We start from the raw sequence: 25,215 nt of genomic DNA, 5'->3' as shown, positions 1-25,215 counted from the left end.
TGGCCTGCTTGGAGTGGCTCAGTCTGCATAGCAGTTGCATGAAAGAAAAGTGTGTGTGTGTGTGTGTGTGTGTGTGTGTGTGTGTGTGTGTGTGTGTGTGTGTGTGTGTGTGTGTGTGTGTGTGTGTGTGTGTGTGTGTTTGTTTTTTTGTGTGCCGTGCGTATACATTTGTGTGCATGTGTGACCAAGCAAAGTGAATTTGCCTGAGTATTTTACATAAATAACAGGACATGGTTTTGTGACGTCTTTTGTGTGTTGCATGTTTTGGTTAAAACACTAGGACACAAACAGTGCAGTAGTGATTATCTGAAATTTGCCTGTTACCCTCAGGTAGTTTTTGTGTAGTATAGGCTCTCATCAGTATTCATGTGTTCCACTAAAAATGTACTCTCTCACCTTGCTTGGAGGACACTGAGCATGGATGGGGACTGGTTGTTGCATATAAGCAGTAAAGCAGATTATTGCAATGATTTGCATCGATTTTAGTGAATTGGAAAACAATGTGTACTATGTGTAGTTGGTGTACTTGTCCTGTCAAGAGAAGTTAGTGTATAAAAATGCAATTTAGTATAGACGTCAGTCTCAATTAGGTGACCACACCTTTATACAAAATGTGATTGGAACCATAAACATACATGAACACATACAGTACTTATAATATGTAAGGGATAACGGCCGCCGAGGTGTCCTGTTATATGGAATTAATGGACGAGGGCAAGAGGCATAGAACTCCTGCGCCCAAGTCCATTAATTCCTTATACTGTAACAGGATACCTCCTGCTTCCAGGCTCAACCGTCGTCCTACTATGGTTGTTATAGTTACCATTCATAAGCATTGATATGGAACAATGATTAAACTTTTTTTTACCAGAGATCTACTTCATAGGTGTCTTGTTATTCAGAATTAATAGCCACCCCACCAGCCAATCAGAAAAGAGTATTTATTCTCCCCAGGTGATAAATACAAGTATACAATATTAAAATTGTTTTCTCCCATTCGTGCATCTTGCCCAACTCCTAGTCAGCTTCCAGTCTGCACTCAGTGAGATTTTCGCAGTGTTACTTCAGTGGGAATACACTTCTGTGGCTCTCAAATGCTGACAGTTTTAATACCTCTGCATAATTCATGGCCTTGCTACAGCAGATATGTGGTAGTGGGTCTATGGTGCGGAGAGGAGGGGAGTGTGGGATGGGTTGTGCTGAGGCATACATCTCTCTCTCTCTCTCTCTCTTCTCTCTCTCTCTCTCTCTCTCTCTCTCTCTCTTTCTCTCTCTCTCTCTCTTTCTCTCTCTCTCTTTCTCTCTCTCTCTTTCTCTCTCTCTCTCTCTCACTCTACTCTCTCTCTCTCTTTCTCTCACTCTACTCTCTCTTGGTCTTTCTCTCTTTACTCTCTCCCTGTATTTCTCTCTCTTTACTGCCAGACTGAAGTCCCAGTGTGTGACATCAGTGGTGTCATCTCCTCATTTCTCAAGCTGTGGCCTCGGTGAACCCCCCCCCCCCCAATTTAGCTTCACCCCTTTTTGCCTGCTTGGCCCCTCTTCACTTCATGCAATAGTAATGGCCACATACTTAGACCACTCTTGATTCCTCCCCTCAACTCAACTCAAGAGTGGCCATGTTCTTATTGTATTCTTCTCAAGTGCTCTCATTGAGAGAGAAAGAGACTTCGTCCATTATCTTCTCGTCTTTGACTTTGGATGGGCGTTGCACTGGACAGAGCATTGTAGCCTGGGTCTATTAGCGCATGGCTGGGGGTGGATGGAAGCCAGTGGGAGCACTTGAGGCTGCTCATGAGCGTGCCTCACGAGGCGAGTGCTGTTATGAAGGATTCATGAAAGTTTGCTCGGCTCTCGCTACCCCTGTGGGTTTTCTTATTTTAGCAGCCGTGGGACACTGAGCTACCAGTCTGGCGTTGCAGGTGCCGTGCCGTGAATCATGCCTCCGTGGCATCTCAGATCTACTGTGTCACGCTCAATTTGGTTTCGGTGATGCAGCATACAAAAAAAATCTTGTGTGTGTGTGTGTGTGTGTAACGTGTGTGTGTGTATGTGTGAGAGAGATTTTGTGGGTGGGTGTGTGTACAACATGAAGAGGGAGTGAGAAAAGGGTGTGGGAGATATATTTATGTATATGTATGTGAACTGCATCCAAAAACCTTTCCTGTATATCTTTCATCGTGATCAGGGTGGGGTGACAAACTGTGTCCCTTCTGTGATCTACTTCCACTGTAAAGGCTCACTTGGCCTGACTTGCATCTCTGCTACCCAATATGGTCAGGGCTTGCATTAGTGTTTGTATTTGTGTTTGTAGGCCGTGGCCCTTTAAGTGGAGGGATGTCTCCTCTCGCTGGCACTCCTTGCCTGCCAGGATGGCAGATGCCAGGCTGTGTTTTGCGAATGGCATGGCGAGCAGCTCACTAATGGGCTTGTGCTTTAGCTGCACCCGGGGACCACTGCAACGGTTCCGCCCACGGTTCCCTTTACTGGAATGGGTGGTGGGGGGGTGGTGGTGGTGGGGGGGGGGGGGGGGGTCCGTACAATCACTGCGCTGTCGGTGCACAATCGATCCAGACTCCGCTTAATAGAGACAGATCCTCGGGATGCCTAGCATCTTATCCCTCTCACGGGCCATTAAAGTTGTAAGGAGGGGGGATATCCCATCCTGCCTGACTTGGGTTATGCACTCCTTCATCCTGCTTTGTTTGTGTCTGTTCTGCTCTGTTGTGCTTCAGTGCCGGCTTATCTTCTGCTTGCTTTTGTTTTCTTCTGTGCTTTTTTATCCTTTTGCTGATCATTTTATGGTAGGCTCTCTTTAATTCACCTGTTCCCGTTTCACTGTTCTAGTTCCTTCTTGTGTTTAGGTCAGCGGCGGTGGTGTGAATGTGTGTTTGTGTGTGGTCAGTTATTCAGGGCCAGTTGGTAGGTGTCGTGCTGACTCGAGTCAGGAGTTGGCAGTTCACTGCATTAGTCAGGATTTGGCTCGACATAACACACTCCCCCAGCATCCCACTCCTCCACCATGTAGCTATACAGCTGCTAAACTTAGTAGAAAGGCGCTTGCTAAATAATGCAACAGATCCTTAGGTGCTGCAGTGATAAGGGGAAATTAGCATTATTGCTGCTTTCCCCACCAGTGGGACTAAAGTCTTTCATCTCTCTTTCTCTCACAGCGCTCCTCTCCTCTCCTCTTCCCTCCTCTCCTCCTCTCCTCTCCCCCTCTCCTCTCCTCTCCTCTCCTCTCCTCTCCCTTTCTCCTGCTCTGGCCCTTGGTTGTTGCCTCTGTCAAGAGGCCCCAGCTAAATTGGATGCGATCTTTCAGTATGTTTTGATTGTTTGTTGCCCTCATCTGCGTGGCCTTCAAGAGTTTGTGAGTCACCACCAATGAATTTTATGTATGAGTTCTCCCCAATTTGTTTGTCTGTGTTTTAGTGAGAGGCGAGACTGAAGCTTTTGTTTGTACGTGTTGCATGCTGTGACCACGGTTGTTTATTATCATATTGGTAAAGTGGTGGCGAATGGTTTATTTATGATGCTTTTAAAATCTTTGTTTTTTGTTTTTGGTTTGAAAGCTCCTAAAAGCTACCTCTCTCTCTCTCTCTCTCTCCTATCCCACCCCCATCATTCCCTTCCCCACTCTGTTTTAGATGCTCACTTCACTCAGGCCAGGCTTTCACTAGAATGTTCTCTCATTCAGATGTTCTCTCCGTCATTCTCTATCTAAATGTATTCCCATGTTAAACGCCTTCAGGGAAACTTAGTGTAACCTAATATGCAGTTAGCAACATGAACAAAGCATAGCATGACTCTCCACTCTAAACTAATCACAGCTATCAGATGCTGTCGGGCCAGATTGCACACCTACTCAAAGCAGTTTTTACTTTAACACGAGTGGACTGAAGTCCACATAACTCCATTGGTCAGATGTGTTGGGGTAATGCAAGCCAGAAAGGAAAGAGAAGCTGTTAATGGTTTTCAAATGGTGTGTGCACAGCTAGAGAGATCCAGAGACTCCTAGAGGGCATGAACTAGGGACGGATGTGAGGAGTGGGCGGGCATAAAGATGTCAGATGCCCTCATAGACCCCTACACACCGCATGACCAAGGCTGCACTGAAAATGTGTGATGTGTGTGTGTGTGTGTGTGTGTGTGTGTGTGTGTGTGTGTGTGTGTGTGTGTGTGTGTTTGGGGAGGGAGGGGTGGTGGTGCAGGTGTCCGTGTGTGAGAGAGAAGGGAGGGGAGGCTGCAATGGAAAAAGATTTTCTATCAGCGGTGGAAAATATTCAGTGCACAGCACCCACCCACACACACACACACACACACACACACATAAATGACCATTGTCTCATTATTGTGTCTCTCTTTCTGCTGGAGAGTGCCTGAAGCATGCAAGTCTACGAACAGCTTTGGCCTCTCCCCCATCCTCTGGCACGGGAAAACGGAAGGACATTATGGTTGTAGCGACTTGTATCCAAAAAGCCAAGCAGTCGCTGAGAGGCTAAGGTATGGGTGTAGCTGATTGTATGACGCGCTGTACCAAACAAAATATCCGCTGAGATCCAGATGTGTTTGACGGGTTTATTGAAAAAGGTAGTCCAACTTAATCCAGTAATCCAGCAATAATAACGTGCTCAAAGTAAAAAGAATCACAGCGTAGGCTAAACAGAGTTCAACAGCGGAGCAGTGTAACAGCGTAACAGCGGTCAACAAGAAATACGGCCTCCCAGTAACTCATCCTCTCTCTAGTTAGGCTACTTCCACCCGTGCCTATGCACCTGCCATTAAATTAATTAAATGCTACCGCCCCCAATTACGGTGATATGAAAATTAAACAAAAAACTAACGAAATATAATAACCCAAGTAACCCAAATATAAACCATTAAACTATATTACTTAACATTACATAATAATCAGATTGTATATAATAATAACAATAATAATAAACACCTTCATGGCTCCTACAATGGTCATTATGGAACAAGAGAGACACAGCTTTGTGACAGCTCCTCAGCCTCCTGTGCCTCAACCACTGACACACATTCACAATGAGCCATTTGTTTGCAATATGCAAACCACGCACAAACAACATCACACACAGCAGAGCAAAGCTGTAAGCAGGCTAATGCAAGGTCTTCACGTGAACCTGTTTTCGCTGAGTGACGGTTTGTGTTGGGTGTTGTTCGCACATTCTAGATTTGCCATTTGAATGTAGAAGTGGGGTGGTTGTGTATGTGTATGTGTGTGTGTGTGTGCGTGTGTGATGGTGTTTGTGCACTTCTGTTTAAGAGGTGACCACGAGGTATCGTGGCCTGTGGTGTGAGGGTGTGGTGGAGTTTGTGGGTTTCGGCACAGGAAGGGTGTGTGTCTGTCTGTGTGTGGCTGGGTGCGTGCGTGCGCGTGTGTGTGTGTCAGTGTGGGAGAATTTACGATCAAGAGTTCGTTATACACACACACAGGCACAATGCACTCACAGGTCGAAAACACATGCAAGATTAGTCACACAGACCGCTGTTGGCTACGCATGATCTGAGTGTCAGTGCAGTGCTGGTCACACATTAGTTGTGGTTGGGCCTTAGCTCACTTACATAGTAACCTTTTAGCCACAGACAATGGAACATCTCTGCAGTGTTAAATTACTCTTTACACTCTCCAGCTTAGAAATAAATGTTCAAGTCGGCTTGAGAACAGCATTTAATTGTTTCTCTGTTTATTGATTTTCTTTGTGTTTTTTATATGTATCTTGTAGGATAGCTCTCGAACTCATTTAATAGATCTGGCAATAGTTTTGTACAGACTTCAGACAAATAAACAAAGACACACACTCAGGCACAGTGTAATGACACAGTATAGTGAGAGGTCATACTTTGCATTTGTCCTGGCTCCAAGGCAAGGCATTTACAGTATACAGACCTTGCACCTGTTGGCATAATAGCCTGTTTTGTATATGAAAACTAAAAAAAAAAAGCCTGGCATTAAGCCAACATTATGCCTGACTAGGATTGCGTAGGCACACATGGTCAAATTCAGACATAAGATCTCCTTATAAATGAAAAGTCAAAGCATTCAATTGAGAAAGAGAATGAAAAAAAGGGCCCATTATGATATAAACATAGCGCTCTGGGATATTGTAGTGACGTCTTCTATGCAGTAGAGGGAGCAGTTGGCCAAACAAATCGTGCCTGTGGGACACACAAACAAACCGCATTAACCATGCTGAGCTGGAACAGAACATGACAGCAGGCCGTGATAAAACGGAAACGTACTCCAGCACAATATGCCAGCACAGAGCTGGATCAACCCAGCGCCACCATATTACACCACAAAACCCCCTCAAGCTCAACATGAACAGTCCAGGCTGACATCAGCACGGTCAACATGGTGGATTCAGGTTGTTTTTTGTGTGAGTGTGGATACTGATGATAATAAACGTATGACCCCGCTGGCCCGGGAATGTCTTAGGAAGAAGAGTGCAGTGTTTCCCACAGAATTGAATTCTATTTGTGGTGGTAGGTTTGCAGAATTAACTCGAATGCAACCGTTTTTAACAAATTACTGCAGCGCGGTTATGATTCTAACCAGATTTAAGCACAATTTAGTACAACCAGGAAAATCATTGTGTGGTGGTCAATGTTGATATTGTGGTGGGACGCCACAAATAAGTCAATGTATGGGAAACAGTGGAGTGAATGTGAAGTATTGGGAGGTATATGTATGTGACCCTGAGTGAGTGGGTACACTGTGTGTAAAGGCTGGATACAACGCCACGTGCTCTGGCAGTGAATCCCTCTCAACCATGAAGAGAGGCATGGTATGGGCTCTGTGCATTTATGAGTAGAGAGGCATGGTAGGGGCTCTGTGCATTTATGAGTAGAGAGGAAGAGATGCTGCTAGAGACCAGGAGGACATCCAGTACCCTGTGAAGGCAGTGGGTGTGTGTGTGTGTGGTCATGATCCCTTGTCATTATTTATTGATGCTTTTTTTTATATAATGTTTTCACTAGAGGGAGCTTGAGCAAAGCTGTTTTATTTTCTTTCATTTTGTCGATACAGATCTGCTGAGCAGTGTTGTGGGAGACTAATTCTCGTTTTTTTGTTTTTGTTTACAGGATTGACAAATCCACTATCAGCGCTCTGCGGACAAGGTGAGCTTTAACACACACACACACACACACACACACACACACACACACACACATGTGACATACACACAAACAGGTACATGCGTTCTGACGCTCTGACTTTCTCTCTCTCTTTCTCTTTCTTTTTCTCTCTTTCTCGTTTCAACGTTGCTTTTAAATTAATAAAGTTTATATTTTGGAGCAGTTGCAGTGTGCAGACCACACTTTTTCTACTGTCTGACACTATTGTCTGGCACCTGCAGAAAACTTTACTTTGGATGTGCGCACCCACTCTTCGAAACGTCTCTCCCCAGTAAGACATCCTAACGCTAGGATGGATGGATTAGGTCCATGCCTAATTGTGTCTAGAGAAGGGTTTCAGAGACAGCAAAGGCCACCAGTGAATAAAATGGCAAACGTAGAATGAACAAGAACAGTGAATGATTACAAAGAAGTAACGTCATCCAAGGTCAGAGATCCCGCTCCTGTTTCCTTGCTGTTCAGCTCATCGCGTTTGATGATGGCTGGATATAGCAATAATTTAAGGGGCTTATTCATTTGTTATTCACATGTTTACATTCACATGTCCTATGTGTATTCATGCATAGCCTGAAATAACAGTTGTAGGAACAACCCTCTTGAAAAGCAGCGTGTCCTGAACAGAGAGGTTGTCTTCCCTTTGAGGGTTGAACATCTTGACCCTGTAGCTTCCCTGTTGTTACATGAATCTGGAATCAGCCCGTGTGCTGGTGCCCGCTCTCTCTGCCCTTTGAAACCTGCCCTAGGTGCGACTGACCCCCAGGGTGTCCAGGGTGGGTTGGGCCTTTATGAAGTGGGGTGGGGGTGGGGGTGGGGGTGGCGGGGGTAGGGTGGTTGTTGTCGTAGCTGAGGGTCGTGACTGGAGGAGACCATTGACTGTATACAGATGTAAATGAGGCCCTGCACTATCACCGGATGCAGCCTAGCGAGTGGCGGCCACCGCATGTGTCCCTTTGAAGTCCCTTTGATAGAAGACAAGGGTCATAAGTAGGGATATATGAGTTTCTGTGTGTGTGTGTGTGTGTATGTGTGTGTGTGCGTTGATGGTTGGTGGCAGTATTTGTTTATACTCATATTTGTGTTGATGACATTTAGATGAATTTCCATTTTACTTCATGTTTGTGTTGTTTTAATTAACGTGTGCCTAGAGGAAGGGCATAGTGTGTGTGTGTGTGTGTGTGTGTGGTGTGTGTGTGTGTGTGTGTGTGGTGTGTGTGTGTGTGTGTGTGTGTGTGTGTGTGTGTGTGTGTGTGTGTGTGTGTGTGTGTGTGTGTGTGCGCGCGCGCACATGCTTGTGTGTTTCTATCTGTTTGTGGGTTCGTGTCCTCGCATGCGTCCGTGTGCGTGTGTGTCTATCTAGGGAAGGACCATGGGCAAGGTGCTCTCTCTCCGACCATCTGATCCCCAAGCTCCCTTATGTAATCGCACAAACCAATACAGCACAATGTCTCCCATAACGTGTTGCACTCTGTCCACCAGATTACCATTTGTGTGCAATCGTTTGCCATGTTGATGTCGCCTCGGTGAGAAATTTGTTGTTGCAGCTTAGTCTTGAAGTGATATTAAAATGTTGGCAGTGTAATATTTACTGCCACGGAGTAGCAAGGACAGTGGGAACAGGTGGCATCGCCATGTCTTATTCATGTCATGCTGTTAAATCTCTCAGATAAAAGTGCTATCTCTCTAGCTCACTCTCTCTCTCTCTCTCTCTCTCTCTCTCTCTCTCTCTCTCTGTATGAGCAAGAGAGAGAGAGAGGAAGAGAGAAAAAATGTGTGTGTGTTTGTGTGTGGGGGTTGAATATATGAATTGTTATTCCCACACAAATGTTGACTGAAATAGATTTTAGTCATGTTTTAAAATATCACTGGGTTATATACACATGCTATGCTACCGGCCACGAGTAGAGTAGATACTGAACTACATTAGCCTACATTGTTGACATCTCTGATCTGCAAGAAATGGAAAATATATTTTTGGGGATTTGGAAAAGTGCTAAAACAGACAATGAATTAATGATTGTGCAAACTCATTTGTCATACTCTTCAGTTGTTTGTTGTACTTTTCATCTAACGTCTCCCAAAGAAAATCATGTGTTTGCAAATAAAAGCAGCATGTTTATGTTCCCTCTGATTACTTTACACTGGAGACACTTTAAGTTCACTCGATTTGACTGTAATACAAAGTGGCAAATAAGTCCCAGGGCAAGAGCGGTCTATCATGGATGGCAATTATTAGAGAGGCGAACAAGTGTCTTTGAGTCATGGTGTGGCGTGTGTGGGGGTTGCTGGAAACTGCGCTGCAGTGTCTCCTTGCATTAGGTATTTGTGTATGACAAGTGCATGTCACTGTATAAGGGTGACAGAAGTGTGTATGGTCATGTGTGTACTGTACCCTAACCTGGTTGTGATTTCACAAGTATTGATGGATGGATGTGTGTGTGTGTGTGTGTGTGTGTGTGTGTGTGTGTGTGTGTGTGGTGTGTGTGTGTGTGTGTGTGTGTGGTGTGTGTGTGTGTGTGTGTGTGTGTGTGTGTGTGTGTGTGTGTGTGTTTGCTTGTTTACATATGTCCCAATGTGCCTATATTTGTGCATGGTGCCTTGCTTTTGTTTATTGCAGTGAATGATGCCGTGGCCGTGTTAACTGGTGGGTGAATTCATGTGTGTTTTGTGTTTTCGTGCCACAACCATCCCCAAGGCTGTTTATACATTATTTATTCAAGTGTAATAAACATTGACCTGGAAGCTCCTAATCCTTTATTGAAGACACACAGCCGAATCGTTGTGACAATGTTCCCATCAGCTCCCATATTTAGTGGTTGCCTCATTGCCCCGTTCTCCCAGCACTTCTGGGTGTGTGAGTTATGATGTAATGGTGTCTGAGTCCCCCTCTCTCTCATCATTTCTAGGTACTGTGTGTGTGCGTGCGTGCGTGCGTGCATGCGTGTGTGTGTTCTCTCGTGTTAGTGTGTCTGTGGGTGGGAGGTTATATGGGTGTGCATGACTCTGACTGAACAAGAGCACAAGGATAAGAGGTTGCCAACTCCCCATCCATATTCACTATCCCCCCCTTCTCTCTCTTTCTTCTCTCTCTCTTTCTCTCTCTCTTTCTCATTCTCTCTCTCTCTCTTTTCTTTCTCTCTCTCTCTCTCTCTCTCTCCTTAAAACAAAGTGCACCGCTTTTGTGTGACCGCCTGAAACCAAAGCCCAGGATTACAATTGTATAATCAGTAGCCAGTCTATGCCTGTGGTGCCTGTGTGTGTGTGTGTGTGTGTGTGTGTGTGTGTGTGTGTGTGTGTGTGTGTGTGTGTGTGTGCGCTGCCTACTGGGCGACAGAGTGTGCCACCTCTCAGTTTTTTCCACTCTCTCGTACGAGTGAATCCTGGAGACAGCTAGTCTGACTTCACCTCACTTGGAGATCTCTCTCGTACGAGTGAATCCTGAGGACAGCTAGTCTGACTTCACCTCACTTGGAGATCTCTCTCGTACGAGTGAATCCTGGAGATCTGTTCATCTCTAGAATGCCTCGCAAACTTTGGTGAGTCCGTTCTGATACAATTTATTTATTGACAGCATTTATTTAAATAGATTAACACGTGGTTGTTTCTGGAGGTCTTTTGTCTATTTCAACTGTCAGTGTATAATTGTTTGAGATTCACTTTTTGAATTGTATACATATGGGAAAGCAACATCTCTCTCACTGATATTCATATTAAAATAAACTAGATAGATCAGTTGAAGGACAACAATAATTTGCATGGTTACGTATATGCAAATGTAAAGGTTAGATAAGATTGTGCATGTTCTAATACATCTATCATGTTGTTGGTAATATGATAAGATAAATGGTGCAGGCTATGGTGAGTGATAAGATAATGGTGTAGGCTATGCTGAGTGATGGCAGTTCAAGTGAATTGAAACAATTCTATTAAAATGTCATCAGTCCCATTGATTAAACAAGAGAATTGTGATTCAGATCATTCAGCCCCTGAGGGCTGTTTATATATTCGTTGTCTGAGAATTGATGCATTTGTGGTTTCGCTCGTTTAGTTTGAGACTTTCAGTTTGTCTTGATGTCGGGCGGATTGCAATAACTTTGGCTGTTGTGTGTGAGTCAGCATCTCCCGTTTCAATTTTACAAAGAAAACTACAGATGTGTCCCTGGTTTGGAAGTAGGATCTTCATAAAAAGAAAACTAGCTGAGCAAAACATGAAAGGAAAGACTAAACTCTAATATGATAATTAATTTGCTTCAGATGTAACAAAAAAGGGGAAATTAAGCTCTGATATGATGACTCATAATCAACGATTAATTAGAGTTTTTCTTATGTTCTTAAAAACTCCAGACAAACTTACCCCTCAAAGATGAAAAAGGCAATTATCATCATTTTTAATATCTTTCCTAGTGCTCTTGCAGCTGAAGTAGCCTGCAAACAGAACCTTGTTATGCAGTCACATTTAATAACTGGGCTCAGTGTAGGCAGCAGACGAGGAGGCAAATATTGTGAGATGTCACGCTTTGCTGGGGATGGTGTGATTCAGTGATGAGATTCTGTGAAGCACATGCGTGCACACACAGTCTGACTCAACAGACCAGGGATCTGAGGGAGCATGCTTCTCTTTCGGTTAATTCAGATAGGTTAATTAAATCAAGCACACATACTTCTCTTTCTCTCCCCCCCTTTTCTCACTCACACACATACAGTGCACACACACACACACACACACACACACACACACACACACTCTCTCTCTCTCTCTCTCTCTCTCTCTCCCAGCAGGTGAGATGGAACACCACTAAATGTTTTATGTACCACAGAGACATGTATTTATTTATTCATCATCATTATAATAGACAATAGACATGATGATCCATCTTAATAACAACAATACCATACTCTTATAATGACAGCAACTGCACTCCCACTGTGATGATGATGATGATGATGATGAGTATGATGCTGATGGCAGTAGTAGTAGTAGTAGTAGTAGTAGTAGTAGTAGTAGTAGGATTTAATCAATATGTGCTCAAAGACTCAATTCAATATTTGTGGTTGTAGTAATCAGTTAGAATTGAGACAATCACTCAATGTGGCGTAGTCGGCAGGTGCATACAGTTGTAATTTAATAATAATTTACTTTAACATTTGTGCCCAGTGTTGCCCCAAATTATCCCTGTCCACATCTCCTCCCAGCAAACTTAATTAACCCAACAGATAAAAGTACCCCTGTGCTTCACTGTCCCTGACCTGTGCTGCCAGGAGTGAGACTGTGGGTTGGGGAGCCTGCTTTAATTAAGTCACTACAGAAATAGGTTTGGATTGATGTGCATTTTATGAAGGACCTTATGTCCATCCTGAAAGGGTCTCTCTGATTTGCATTTCTTAGATTTGATGTTACATTATACCAGCACCATTGTCTAACAGTTTATGTTGAGGCTACTCCTCAAAGAATCAACAGAATTGTTTTGTGTTGTGTGGGGGATGTTTCCAGAATCACTTTCTTCATACTTCTGGTTGTGAGGTACTGAAATAAGTAGATGTAGATGTACTGGTTAGGTTGTCCGTTGGATACACTGAATGGATCTAATGCATTTATTTTAATGGCTTTATTTGGATCAAGGTAATTCGGTGTAATGTAATTCAGACTTATCAGCACTTAGAATACGTTTATAAATATACACTACTTGCTGCTAGATTTTCATCCATTCGTGTGTCACCACTAGAGGGTCCTAGAGTCATACAACAGCTCTCCAACCTTGAGTGAGAATCACAGGAATGTTTGATTAGTTGTTGCATTTTGATTTTCTACAGTCATAAGCAATCTTATTTACATTTCTGCCATAACATTGTGTAGTTCGTCTTGTCAGTAGACCAAAACAGAGCTGATTATGGAGTTGGATACGGTTGGGAAGTGTCATAAGTTGTGGTGTGTGGTTACTCATCTTACAGTCAGATATGGTTTTATGCACAATAGGATCTTATTTAGTAGAATCCGGTTGTATAATGTACCATGGGAGCACTGAAGTGTCTCCTTTATTCTTTTCTTGGCAATTTAAAATGTGTGCTGTTAATAATCAAGCCAGTTATACACATTCCAGCCAGTTATACACAAGGTAAACAAATTCAACGTAGCACTGCTGATCAAAATATGCATACTTCTTTGTGAATTGTTTTCTAGTTTCATTTTGTTTGTGCAGAAAACTGATTGGTCAAAAACATGTTCACTGATTGAAAGTCCTGCGAGAATCAGACATCACTAATGTGATTGATGCTGTCCTGACCTGCATGCTGACCTGGGGTGCGTTTCCCGTACAACTAGGTTAGCTTTTTACTAACGTGGTACGATGCATCGTTCAACTAACCAACATGTAAGTTACGACTGTTTCCCAAAACCGTCGTACTTACATAGTACTTTGTTAGTTTGAACCATGTTGGTTTCAACCAACATAGTTCAGACTACAATGGTTGCAGATGTGTTCTGAGAATGTCGGGCTCTGTCGGTTAGAGCCGAACGCATGAAGTCACGTAAAAGTAATGAAATTTGACATTGCATGACGTTTCCTGGGCCCAGCAGTTATAATATCAATAATAATAATAATAATAATAATACTTATTACAACAATAGGCAGTAATTTCAATAGGCCCTAGGCTATGTATGCTTTTAAATATATATATATATTAGGCTATTAATAATAATAATAGGCATAACATAATAATGATAATTTTAATAATAACGTCACAGTCTATTGAACGTAGCCTACTAATTAGCCTAATCAGTGAAGCATAAATCGCCAACCGAGCAAATGTGAACAAATAAGTTACACATTTAATGAAACACACCGAATAGCCTATAAGCTAAATACTGGCCAATATTTTCGTTTGTTGTAGCGTGACAAGGTGGCGTGGAAGGATAGACCTCTGCATTTCGGATCTTGTAGTCGTAGGTTCGAGCCTAGATAATGATCGTTTAACAATGGTTTTGGAATCTTGGATAGGCTCAATCACTAAATATTCCTATGATCGTTTAGAACCTGTAGTCCTAGTTTTAACTACTGATTGGAGACCATATGCTTACTAGCCTAGGCTTAGGATAAATGTATATTATGTTCTATGAAAATTGGCATGGTTAGATTAGATTCAACTTTATTGTTATTGTGCAGAGCACAAGTACAAATACAACCAAATACAGTTTGCATCTAACCAGAAGTGCCAAAAAGGCAGAAAAGTGCAATGTGATATATAAAGTATAGACAGGTGGTGCATAGACAGGACAAGACATATAGTGCCGTGTAGACAGTAGTATACAGTTGGTTTGCAGAAGGTGATTTAGAGTAATATAAATGAAATATAAATATGTGCAGTATCTTAGCAGTTACCTTACAGTAAGAGCAGAATAAATATGGATATGTAATATGAACAATGTTGAACAACATGTTGTTGTGTAAGTGCTTTGGGTTTCACTCTTTCACTCTAAAAGCGCTATATAAATGAATACTTTACTGTATGATTGCCCTTCATTTCAATGGGATTTTGTCATGCCTTTATGCAGCATTTTTCCAATGTTGCCCTTGTTATGTGTTTTCATTGTGACACTGAAAACTGAATACTGTTACCACACACACAAGTATTTCATGACATTTTAAATGCACAGATACAGTTTTTTTACCATTACTTTTTATCCATTGTAGTTATGAAGTTGTGTGTTGAATCACAACCACAAAATGACAGTTCACATAGCACAAATGTTTCAATGCTCAAATGGTTGAAGGATCTGCGCCAGCTGTACCAACACACACACACACACACACACACAGTGTTACTGTAGGTGCTGCTCATGTTGTTGCCTTCTGCTGCTGAGATAGTAGCAAAGTCTATACTGTTGTTTTCAAATGCATGTCTATATTCCCTGAGTGCACTGACATTTCAAGACCTACTTTATTCCATCAACCCCCTATGATAATACAAGCATGTCAACTGCTCCATCTAGGAGCCCAATAGCGAGGCAGAGATCAATTTTACAACAACGCCCATAGCTGGACCTCGTTGTTGTGGAGAGGGCCCTGGGCATGTGGAAAGGTGTGTGAGCAAATCCGCTGGTGGCCTGAAGCTCCATCCTGCAAAGGCGTGCAGTGTAGTTTTGGTGACGTCGCTTCTGCAACATGGCCCTTCAGGATCACATCCCACTGCCGGCTGATGAGGAGCTGTTGGAAGGAGGTGGAAGAGGTCATTCCGGTGGCTGCTGCACACCTTCCTGCTGGCCTGGAAGCACACTGGGAATTAGTTGCACATATGTTTGGCCCCTAAACACCCAAACCCCACAATTCCCTGCCACATTCCCTGTTTTTTTTCCCCTTTTGTTTATGTTTTTACATTTCTTTTTAGTTTGGTGGGGGTGAGGGGGTAAATGTACTTAACTTTCCCACCATCACTTTCTCCCCATGATCCCTCCCACACACACACATGTTCCCTATGAGCCATGACATCAAAATACATACACAGATTGAATGGTCACAAAGCAAAGGCAACTTACCATTTTTCCGCCTCCCATGACAGGCCTACCCATACCTGGGCCATGAAGGACAAGTTAAATCAGTGAAAATCATGTCACATTTTGACACTGACCACAGCACTCTGCATGCCCACTTAAGTCCCAGAAGTCTTAAAGTTCTCCAAGCGAGAGGCTACTCAACTTCACAGCAGCATTCTGTCATTGTACCAACATAATTCAGCGTAATTCATGTGTTCAAATATCAAGATCATATAATAACTGAGAGTAGTCTAACTTATACACCCGCTAAACATAGCTTGTGATCAGACAAGATACAACACAAACCCCACTCCACAGGCATACTCACCTCACATCCATCGACTCAGTCTTGAACCCCTGACCTCTCTCATGTAAAGCACATACGCTACAGTCTCTGCCACAGCACAGTTACTTCACCACATCATAATGGGCTGTAGAGTCCATATACCGTTAGCTATGTGTATGATTAGCAGATGCTTCATCCAAACACACTAACATACGACTACAATGTAACGTTATCCTTTTATAACAATTACAATGCTAGCCTCACATAACAATACCGTTGGCATTCAAAAGCTTTATCACCAGATTACTTAACTTAACGGTGTTCAAAGAATCTGTGCTGACACATTAGCATTAGGCTACATGTAAATTCACGAATAATAACAACACAGATGATTGCGGTCACCATAGCACTTCACCACAGGCCGCTCTGTTGTGGGCTAACTCCACAACACTTCACTTTCCACTGTACCACATAACGTTGTCCAGTAATGTGCAATTGTAGCTACCAGCAATGCTATGGTATGGTATCCCACAGCAATGTTATGGGATCGTTTAATGGCTACCTCTCATCCATCTGTCTTCTGCGTCAGGGGTACGTCGTCTACTATGGTTCTTACTACATACTACAGGTCGAGAGGTGTAGCTGTAACTACACAACTTTACGATAGTGGTTGCGAACGTTAGTTGCTACTATGGTTTTGGGAAACACTGACGAAGTGTCACGATGCATCGTCCCCATGTAAGTTCCACCACCATAGTTCACACTATCGTTTTGGGGAACAGTTGTGTCGTACTTACATAGTTGCAACCATGTTAGTTGCTACCGTAGTTAGCAACGATGCTTTTGGGAAACGCACTCCTGCAAAGTTCTGAGTAGGAATATGTTTGGACATGCTACTTTTAACACATCACTTCATAATAATGTAGGGAAGTAGCAACAACCAGACGCCATTTCGACCCATGAGATGAATTACCACAAGGCTTCTGACCTACAGTGGGATCAATGCCAGCTGGCACTCGGGTTGATTCTGCACCTGGCCCCCTGTGGTACCACCTGGGCGAGAACTCTGCGGACGCTTTTGTCCAAGAGATTGGGTAATTAGAGAACCCCCCCCCCCGCCCAACGGCTGGCCCAGTGCAACACCGCTGACTCCCAGAGCAAAGTGCCATTCCTGATGCTGCAGTGACCTCCATAGTCAGGCAAAATATCATCAGTTATATCATGACAAACACATGTCCTCATGAATATCCAGAAATGCAGCCCGAGGCTCTCTATATGTGGAGTTCTCCCAGATGTCACCTGAAGCCATTAGCAAAGACCCCCCAGCACACATACACACACACACACACCACACACACAAACACACACACACACACACACACACACACACACACACACACACACCCCTAAGCCAATTTGGGGGCCAGGCGAGGCATAATTATACAAGCCCAGTACAGAAATGCCTGCAAAGTGAAGCATTTTAAGTAGCCACTGATTTTCTGCATTTTTAGATGGAGCAGGGGTTGAACAAGAAGGTCACTGGGAGAATGTTGACTTATTTCCAGCGGATGTTTCATATAATTTATCCAAGGGCACAGATATGCGGAGCCTTGTGAGCTTCACGGTTGCTGTGATTCCTTTAGCGCAGTGCAAGGGTAGCTTCAATATTATATTCAAGATAATAAAGTCAGATTGTTTATTGACCAAAAGATAAATATAAATGAAACAAGCTATTTACAAGAGACAGAGAAATTATGATTTTTTTTGTGAAAATCATTTTAACATCAGTAGTCCAGTAGTAGTAATAGCTTCCTCTATAAAGCAGCTATTTTAGAACAGATTGATGATTGTGAGAAACCACTAGAGAAAATACCAGCAGCAACACAGACAGTAGGAGACTAGAAATGGTCAGCATTCTAAGATGGAGAGCAGAAATGGTCCCCATTCTAAGATGGAAAGTAGAAATGGTCAGCATTCTAAGGTGGAGAGCAGAAACAGAGAGGGTTTAAGCGGAGCTAGTAATCAAGGATCTTTGGTATAAATGTTCAGCATTCTAAGTTGGAGAGTAGAAATTGTCAGCATTCTAAAGACCTTACAATGATGTCACATAGCAAAACCAAAGGCTTAACAAGAGTGTAAAAATGAATGTGAACCCTGCATTACCCTATGCGAGTGGGGCTCACACAGACACACACACACACACAGAGGCTTGCTTAATTGCGGATTGCTCCTTATCAGCGGCGCTATCTGGCCTGGTGGTGAAGTGGAGGGCCTGTCTACTCCCTCGCCTGCGTCACTGGTGAACCAAGAGATCCACATGTGTGCCAGGAGTTCTTTTGCCAACCAATTATCCCCAAAAGCTCCATAATCCATATTCATGCAGAGATTAGCCTTGCGTTTCCAGTGCCCCCTTGGTTCTTGGTGAACCAAGAGATGCACATGTGTGCCAGGAGTTCTTTTGCCAACCAATTATCCCCAAAAGCTCCATAATCCATATTCATGCAGAGATTAGCCTTGCGTTTCCAGTGCCCCCGCCCACACACACACACACACACACACACACACACACACACACATATCTCATATCTCTCCCTTTCTCTCTCTCTCTCTCACTCTCTTTTTCTCTCGTCTTATCTTCCAATTAGCCTCCTTCTAGCGGTGATATCAGTGTCAAACAGGTATACCTGTGGCACAGCCATTTCTATTGGACCCCTGTTAGGTGGAGGAAATTGATTTTGAGGTACTCCCCTGTAAGATGACATTCTGCAAAAAGAAAGGCGCCAAGGATTTTCTCCCCCACAGCTATTGTGGTCGAAGGACAGTGTGTGTATGTGACAGTTATGTAGACATCGCTTGTCAGTGCATCCATTTCTTACTATCACTCCAATGGTCTCTGAACTGTGTGACTGCACTCTGTAGATCATCTCTCTCTCTCTCTCTCTCTCTGTCCTCCTTTCCCAGATTGTCTTGTGCTTCTTCCTTTTTTATTGTATCTGCTAACCCTTCCTCTCTGAGGATTCAACACTGATAGGAAGATCCTATCTGCCTGTATGCACATAAGTGTGAGCATAAATCCTTGTGTGTGTGTGTGTGTGTGTGTGTGTGGTGTGTGTGTGTTTGTTTGTTTGTTTGTTTGTTTGTGTGTTTGTGTGTGTGTGAGAGCGTTTAGGGGCTGAGAGGACATAATCTCTATGAATACATGGGAGGCATTTATAGCGACATAGTCATTGATGACTTCCTACTTAATAATAATAATAATAATAATAATAATAATAATAATAACAATAATAATAATAATAATAAGCTTTATTTATATAGCACCTTTCATACACAGAATGCAGCTCAAAGTGCTTTACCTTTGGAACATGTAACACAAAGAAAATAATCAGTCATCTAGTCATCAGTCTCTTAATCTCTTGTTCATTCTTTCTCTCTACCTATCTTTTCCTCTCTCTGTCTATCTTTCTCTGATCCCCCACACCGTGAGCAGGCTTACAGAATTCAACAGGTGTTGGATTTACATTCTATTCTCCATCCTGCTCGATAGATTTCTGTGTGACCCCTACCGAAAGGACTCCAGATAAAGGACAAACTGTCATATTTTCTGAGTGACATTTAACGGTTAGGCAAAAGAAAATGTCTTGAATGAATTAATTAGGGTGCAAAAAAGTAGAAGGTGAGACAGACACACCTACCCCCACACACACACACACACACACAGAATGAGAGACGGAGAGCGGGCAATGGAAGGGTGTGATAACACAGGAACATGGGTGGGCACAGAGGCCAGGCAAAGGTAGAGAGTTGGCACCAAAGACCCCCAACTGAGAGGATAAGGTCATCAACAGAAAGCTTTGAGTTTCAAAAGCACTGGCCTGTGTGTTTGTGTGTGTGTGTGTGTGTGTGTGTGTGTGTGTGTGTGTGTGTGTGTGTGTGTGGAACCTATCTGTCTGCGTCTTTATGTATCTCCGTTTTTACATGTTGCTATACTGCATGTGAATCGGCTAAGCTTCTAGAAGCTAGTCTTCTTCACCAAGTGTGTGTGTGTGTGTGTGTGTGTGTGTGTGTGAAAATCAAGCATGGTCCTGCATACTAACTACCTGGCCATTGGCACGTGTTTCCTTTGAGCGCCTGTCTGCCTCCGAGGCTGTGAAGAGTGAGTGAAGCGAGTGGCTTCTGCTCCTAGCAATCAGTATCACTGGTACACTCACCTCCCAAACACTGCAACACATCAAGACCTCAGTATCCCCTCTGTAGATGAATATCACAATGCGCCTAAGCCTTAAGCCTTGATTTTCTTGTTTATTTTGTTTGTTTTGTGTAATCATTAGTGTTAGTGAGTTATACGTACAATTTAAGTGATTTTTTTAAGTGTCTCCCATCTGTTCCTCATTTCTTATGACTTTCTAGTGAGAAGCAATTTGGGTGTACTGATTCCATTTTGAGATTTGAGGTTTGTTATTTGCAAGGTTGATTTTGTTATTTGCAAGCTGGATGGGTGCTGATGTGTTGTGTTGTGACGCATGCTTTTAATATTAATGACATATAATGTCCTTGTCACATTGTACTCTGATTATTCCCTTGATAGTAAGTCACTTTGGATAAAGGCATCAGCTGAATTACTAAATGTAAATGTAAATGTAGGATTTATGTAAAAGCTGGGATGCTGCAGTCATCTAACTATGAGGTCAAGACCAGGCTGTGTGGAAAAATTATCCATGCCATAAATAGCCACACTGCCCTGAGGACCTCATAGGTACAACGTGTAGTTTTGTTGTCGAACAAAACAAAAATGCTTCAAGGCTTACAACAGTAATGCAATTATGAAGGCATGAAAAAAAAATGCTGCTCAGTATTTCTATCTCTGAGAACATAGATGTTGTTCTCGGAAAGACCTATTTTTTGCATTCATTTACATTCTAATTGGCCATGAAAAGCATGAATATCAGAGCAAGCATATCATACAGTGGATTTTTATTTGATTTTTTGAAAGCAAAAAACAAAAATTATAGCAATCCCTCACCCTAGCACCTGGCTGTCCATATCTCCATCACTCCTCTCTGCTCTACCGATGCTCTTCTTGTTTCCTATTCATCTGGTGTTTGCACTTCCAGACACTGTTGAACGTTCCACGTCCTTTCAAAATAACTGAATAAATAAATAAGTGGCACGTCTTGGATGTCTGAGTGGCAGTGGCCGCCTTATGTCCTTCTTCCACGTTTTTTTCTTCCTTATTTGACACCTTGTATGTGTGTCTGTGACAGTGGCTTTGAATCCCAGGTCTTCATTCGCCTTTCTTCTATTCCTTTTTAAATGAGAGCAGTTTTCTTAGTTTCGTTTTTAAGTGCCCTTTTAGCCCTTGAAACTTTTGGCCTGAAATCGTACTGCGAAACGGTGAGTGAATTTGATACTTAGTAACCGTGGAGGACCAGGGTCAGCCCAGTTTGTGTTGAGAATCATTTGGTTCTAATTTTTTTAACCAATTAGTAGGGACAAAGTTTGAGAGGATGGATGAGGAAACAATACTCCCCCTCAAGCAAGGTTTGCTCTTCCGTGTGGAGATACTGCTGGCACAACACAAGCCTCCTCAGGGGAAACATTCCCTTGCAAAAATGTTATCTTATTCATGGGAATCATTTTGACACTGTGTGCAAGTTTAACATGAGCAGGGAGAGAAAGATGAAACACCTTAAGCAGGAACTACACCAGTTGTTCTTATTCAGGACAGCTGAGGGTAAACGTTATTGCAAACATCTGCGATTCAATATCACAGATAATTACACTCCATTTTAATCAGGGGTCACTGGCCCCTGCTTTGAATAAGAACATTTGTGTTGCAGATTTTCCTCTGAAAATGTTTCTGATGTAAAAGAATATATTCTATTAGTGGACAGATGATCCAAGTGTGAAGTAGCAGTTGCATCACTGTTGTTTGTTGAGAGCAGACATTGAGAGTGAGATCACAAGTGCACATGCGGTTCTGCTGTTAAATTCACTTTGTGAATTTTCCCTCAAGCATCATGATTGTGACTTGTTTGTGAAAGTATACAGTCTACATGTGCCACATGCAGATATATGACACACCTCTCTATGAAGATGATAAACATGTTTCCCCTGGTTCACCCACATATTGACATAATTATTTTTCTAAAGAAAATAGTACACCATGAGCCATGTTAATGTGCATTGGTTTGAATAACAAAATCCATGAAAACGCTCAGGTATAGTCTTGGTAAATTAGTGCAGAAAACTGCAGAAAAGGGCCTACAGCACTCCCTAATCATGTAATACAGGTCCTCAAAGATCTAGAGTGGCAGAAATATAGCGTGTATGTGCGTGCGTGTTAACACACTGATTATGTACCTGATAGGAGCAGGTTCTGGAACACACCCAGCTCAGTCTGCCCTGGCGCCGATCTGTGCTGGAGCGGAGCTATGTCTGCTCAGCAGCGCCCCCTGCTGCTTTGCCCTGTCTGTGGTGTGCATGGGAAATTATTACTGATATATATATATAAACACTCTTTTGATCCTGTGAGGGAAATTGTGGTCTCTCAAGTTGTGGTGGCTTTATCCCAATCCGTGAAACAGTGAGCACACACGAATCCCAGCGACACTAATCCCTGCAACAACAGCGGGGCTCGGGGAGCAGTGAGGGGTTAGGTGCCTTGCTCAAGGGCACTTCAGCCGTGCCTACTGGTCAGGGTTCGAACCGGCAACCCTCCGGTTACAAGTTCGAAGCACTAACCAGTATGCCACGGCTGCCCCCAAAGTGGCCTGTGATGCATCTATATGCAGTGTTGTTCAAGGTCTGATCTGTATTTACACTGGGTTTGTGTGTGGAAGTGGTTGTGTGTGTGTGCATGTGTGTGTGTGTGTGTGTGTGTGTGTGTGTGATGGTGGTGAAGCTTGCTGAATGAAGGCGCCTGGCACAGATGGAGCAGCGGGCCGAGAGAGGGAACTGAAACAGTCAGACGCACAGCATGATGGGAACAAATGTTCTAGGAATAGAGAAGAGGATGCACACGCGTGTGCACGCACACATACACAAACACATGCGTGACACATGCACACACACACACACACACACACACAAGCATATGCTCACACTTATGTGCATACAGGCAGATAGGATCTTCCTATCAGTGTTGAATCCTCAGAGAGGAAGGGTTAGCAGACAATAAAAAAGGAAGAAGCACAAGACAATCTGGGAAAGGAGGACAGAGAGAGAGAGAGAGAGAGAGATGATCTACAGAGTGCAGTCACACAGTTCAGAGACCATTGGAGTGATAGTAAGAAATGGATGCACTGACAAGCGATTTTCCCTCATCCACCCCACGACAGAGAGAGAGAGAGAGAGAGAGAGAGAGAGAGAGAGACGAGTGTGAAGGTGCGTGAAAAATAGGCTTGAGCAGATTGTGAGAACACACTAATGAGAGAGTGAGTGAGTGAGTAAAAGAGGGAGAGAAAGAGAGAAAGAAACAGGGAGAGAGAGAGAGAGAGAGAGAGAGAGTAAGTGAGGAAATGACTGCAAAGTGAAGCCCAATCAGGAGACTGAATGGAGAGAGGGAGAAAGAGGAAGAGAGAGAGGGAAGGGTGCATTTCTGTGTGCTCTCTCTCTTCTCCGGTGAGTCCGTACCGGCTGTGTGAGCAGACTCTCAGGAGAGAGAGAGCAGCCCTGAGATACAGGACAGAGAGAGAGAGAGAGAGAGAGGGAGGGAGGGTCAGACATAAAGAGAGAGACGGAGACCGAGACAGAGACTCTCTGAGGGTAGGTGGTGAGAGAGAAGGACATTCAGACAGAGCAAGAGAGAGACAGACAGCACCACACTGGCGGTTCTTTGTGATTTTTGCCCGGGAATACGGCAGCTCGGAGAGGCACCCATGGCCGAGTCCGCTGCCAGGATCCGCTCCAGGAGAGCTGGGATCCGGGCAACCGTGGCTATGATCGGACTCCTGCACCGGTCCCGTAAACAACGCGAGAGGCAGAGGGAAAGGGAAGGAGAGGAGCTGTGGTGCGTACTAAAAAAAACTTGCTCACATCCAGAACGGGAGGAAAAATTGTACACTGAAGCTATATGTGATATATGTGATTGTGTGTGTGTGTGGGCATGTGTAGGCTATTTACTGGTCTTTGTGTATGCCAGTATTTGGGGATGGTTTGCAACTTTGAACAGTGAAACACTGCATTCTAGAAAGTGTTGTTGCACATTGAACACGTTGGTTTCTGTGGCTTTGAGGGCGTACACATAACACATGTGGCATTAGAGTATGACTTCTCCCCTCTCTACACCCTATGACTTTGATGGCATAAACAGATAACTAATTTTGCATGTTTGCAAATTTGTTTGACTTGGTGCATCTAATCAGTAAAAGTTGGGATGGGTTTCATTTCTGCATGTGGGGACATGCTGGTCTGAAAGCATGATTTTCATGTGACAGATGCTTCCTTCTCTCGCCTGTGCTCATACTAGAAGGCATTATGAAATGAATGAACAGATACTATGAACACAGGACAAGGTATTACATTTGCAGTTTAACTTGAACTTAAACCAGATGCCTAAAATGTAATCTATACACAATTTTACATTTTCTATTTCTAACCATAGCTATATGTCACCATGCAAAAGCTGTCTATATTTCTGTATTAAGACCTGTAGTACTGACCATTGTTGGGCAAGTTACTTCAAAAGCGTAATGCATTATTTATTACTTGTTACTGTCAACTCAAAGTAATTTGTTACATTACAATATTACTGTCTTTGAATTACACTACGTTTACATTACTTTCACCAAAATAACAGGAAATATGGATTTGGTGTTCTCAATAGATCTTCATGTGTTCAATGCAGCTGATTACACGGCAGGAGGTGATGTGGTATGGCATAATGACTGAGCTAGGCTTAAGGCTAACAAAAGAATAATATAATGGTTGCAGTTATGGCTCATGGGACAATGTAGGCCCCAAAGGCCAAAGGTCACTCACAACTTAATATAGTAAAATATAGCCATGGTAAAATATAGCCATAGTGAAATTGTATGTTGACTTTAAATGGTTCTCATCATTGCTGGTTGCCTTTCCTTCCACTTACAATGGTGTAGACTTAATGCAAATAGTTTGAGAATAATGGCTATGATCTTTGTCTGTAAAAGAAACATTTTAGTTATTCTCACTGCTTGAAATGAGAAGTATAGCCTAACCATGTTAGATCTGTTGCATGAATGGCAGAGATAACTCAAATTCCCTTTCT

At 43.1% G+C, this 25,215-nt stretch overlaps 1 protein-coding gene across 5 annotated transcripts in view; it reads left to right on the top strand.

The window, feature by feature from the left end:
- The window catches only part of rap1gap2b (RAP1 GTPase activating protein 2b), a 46,300-nt gene that overhangs the window by 283 nt on the left and 20,802 nt on the right, over positions 1–25,215 (top strand). For 2 of the 5 annotated variants that reach the window (XM_048237222.1, XM_048237213.1), the window contains exon 1: positions 23,698–23,979. In XM_048237222.1, the coding sequence (XP_048093179.1) occupies positions 23,849–23,979 (131 nt within the window). In that variant the 5' untranslated portion in view covers positions 23,698–23,848. Of the gene's footprint in view, positions 1–7,104; positions 7,141–10,188; positions 10,692–23,697; positions 23,980–25,215 lie in introns of those variants that run through there. The other 3 variants (XM_048237225.1, XM_048237228.1, XM_048237219.1) reach the window with 3 other exon arrangements.

The sequence above is a fragment of the Alosa alosa genome, chromosome 2 (genome assembly GCF_017589495.1).
Source record: "Alosa alosa isolate M-15738 ecotype Scorff River chromosome 2, AALO_Geno_1.1, whole genome shotgun sequence".
Lineage (NCBI taxonomy): Eukaryota > Metazoa > Chordata > Actinopteri > Clupeiformes > Clupeidae > Alosa > Alosa alosa.
Note: the sequence above shows the minus strand (reverse complement) of the source record. Positions and strands in the feature narration are given on the sequence as shown.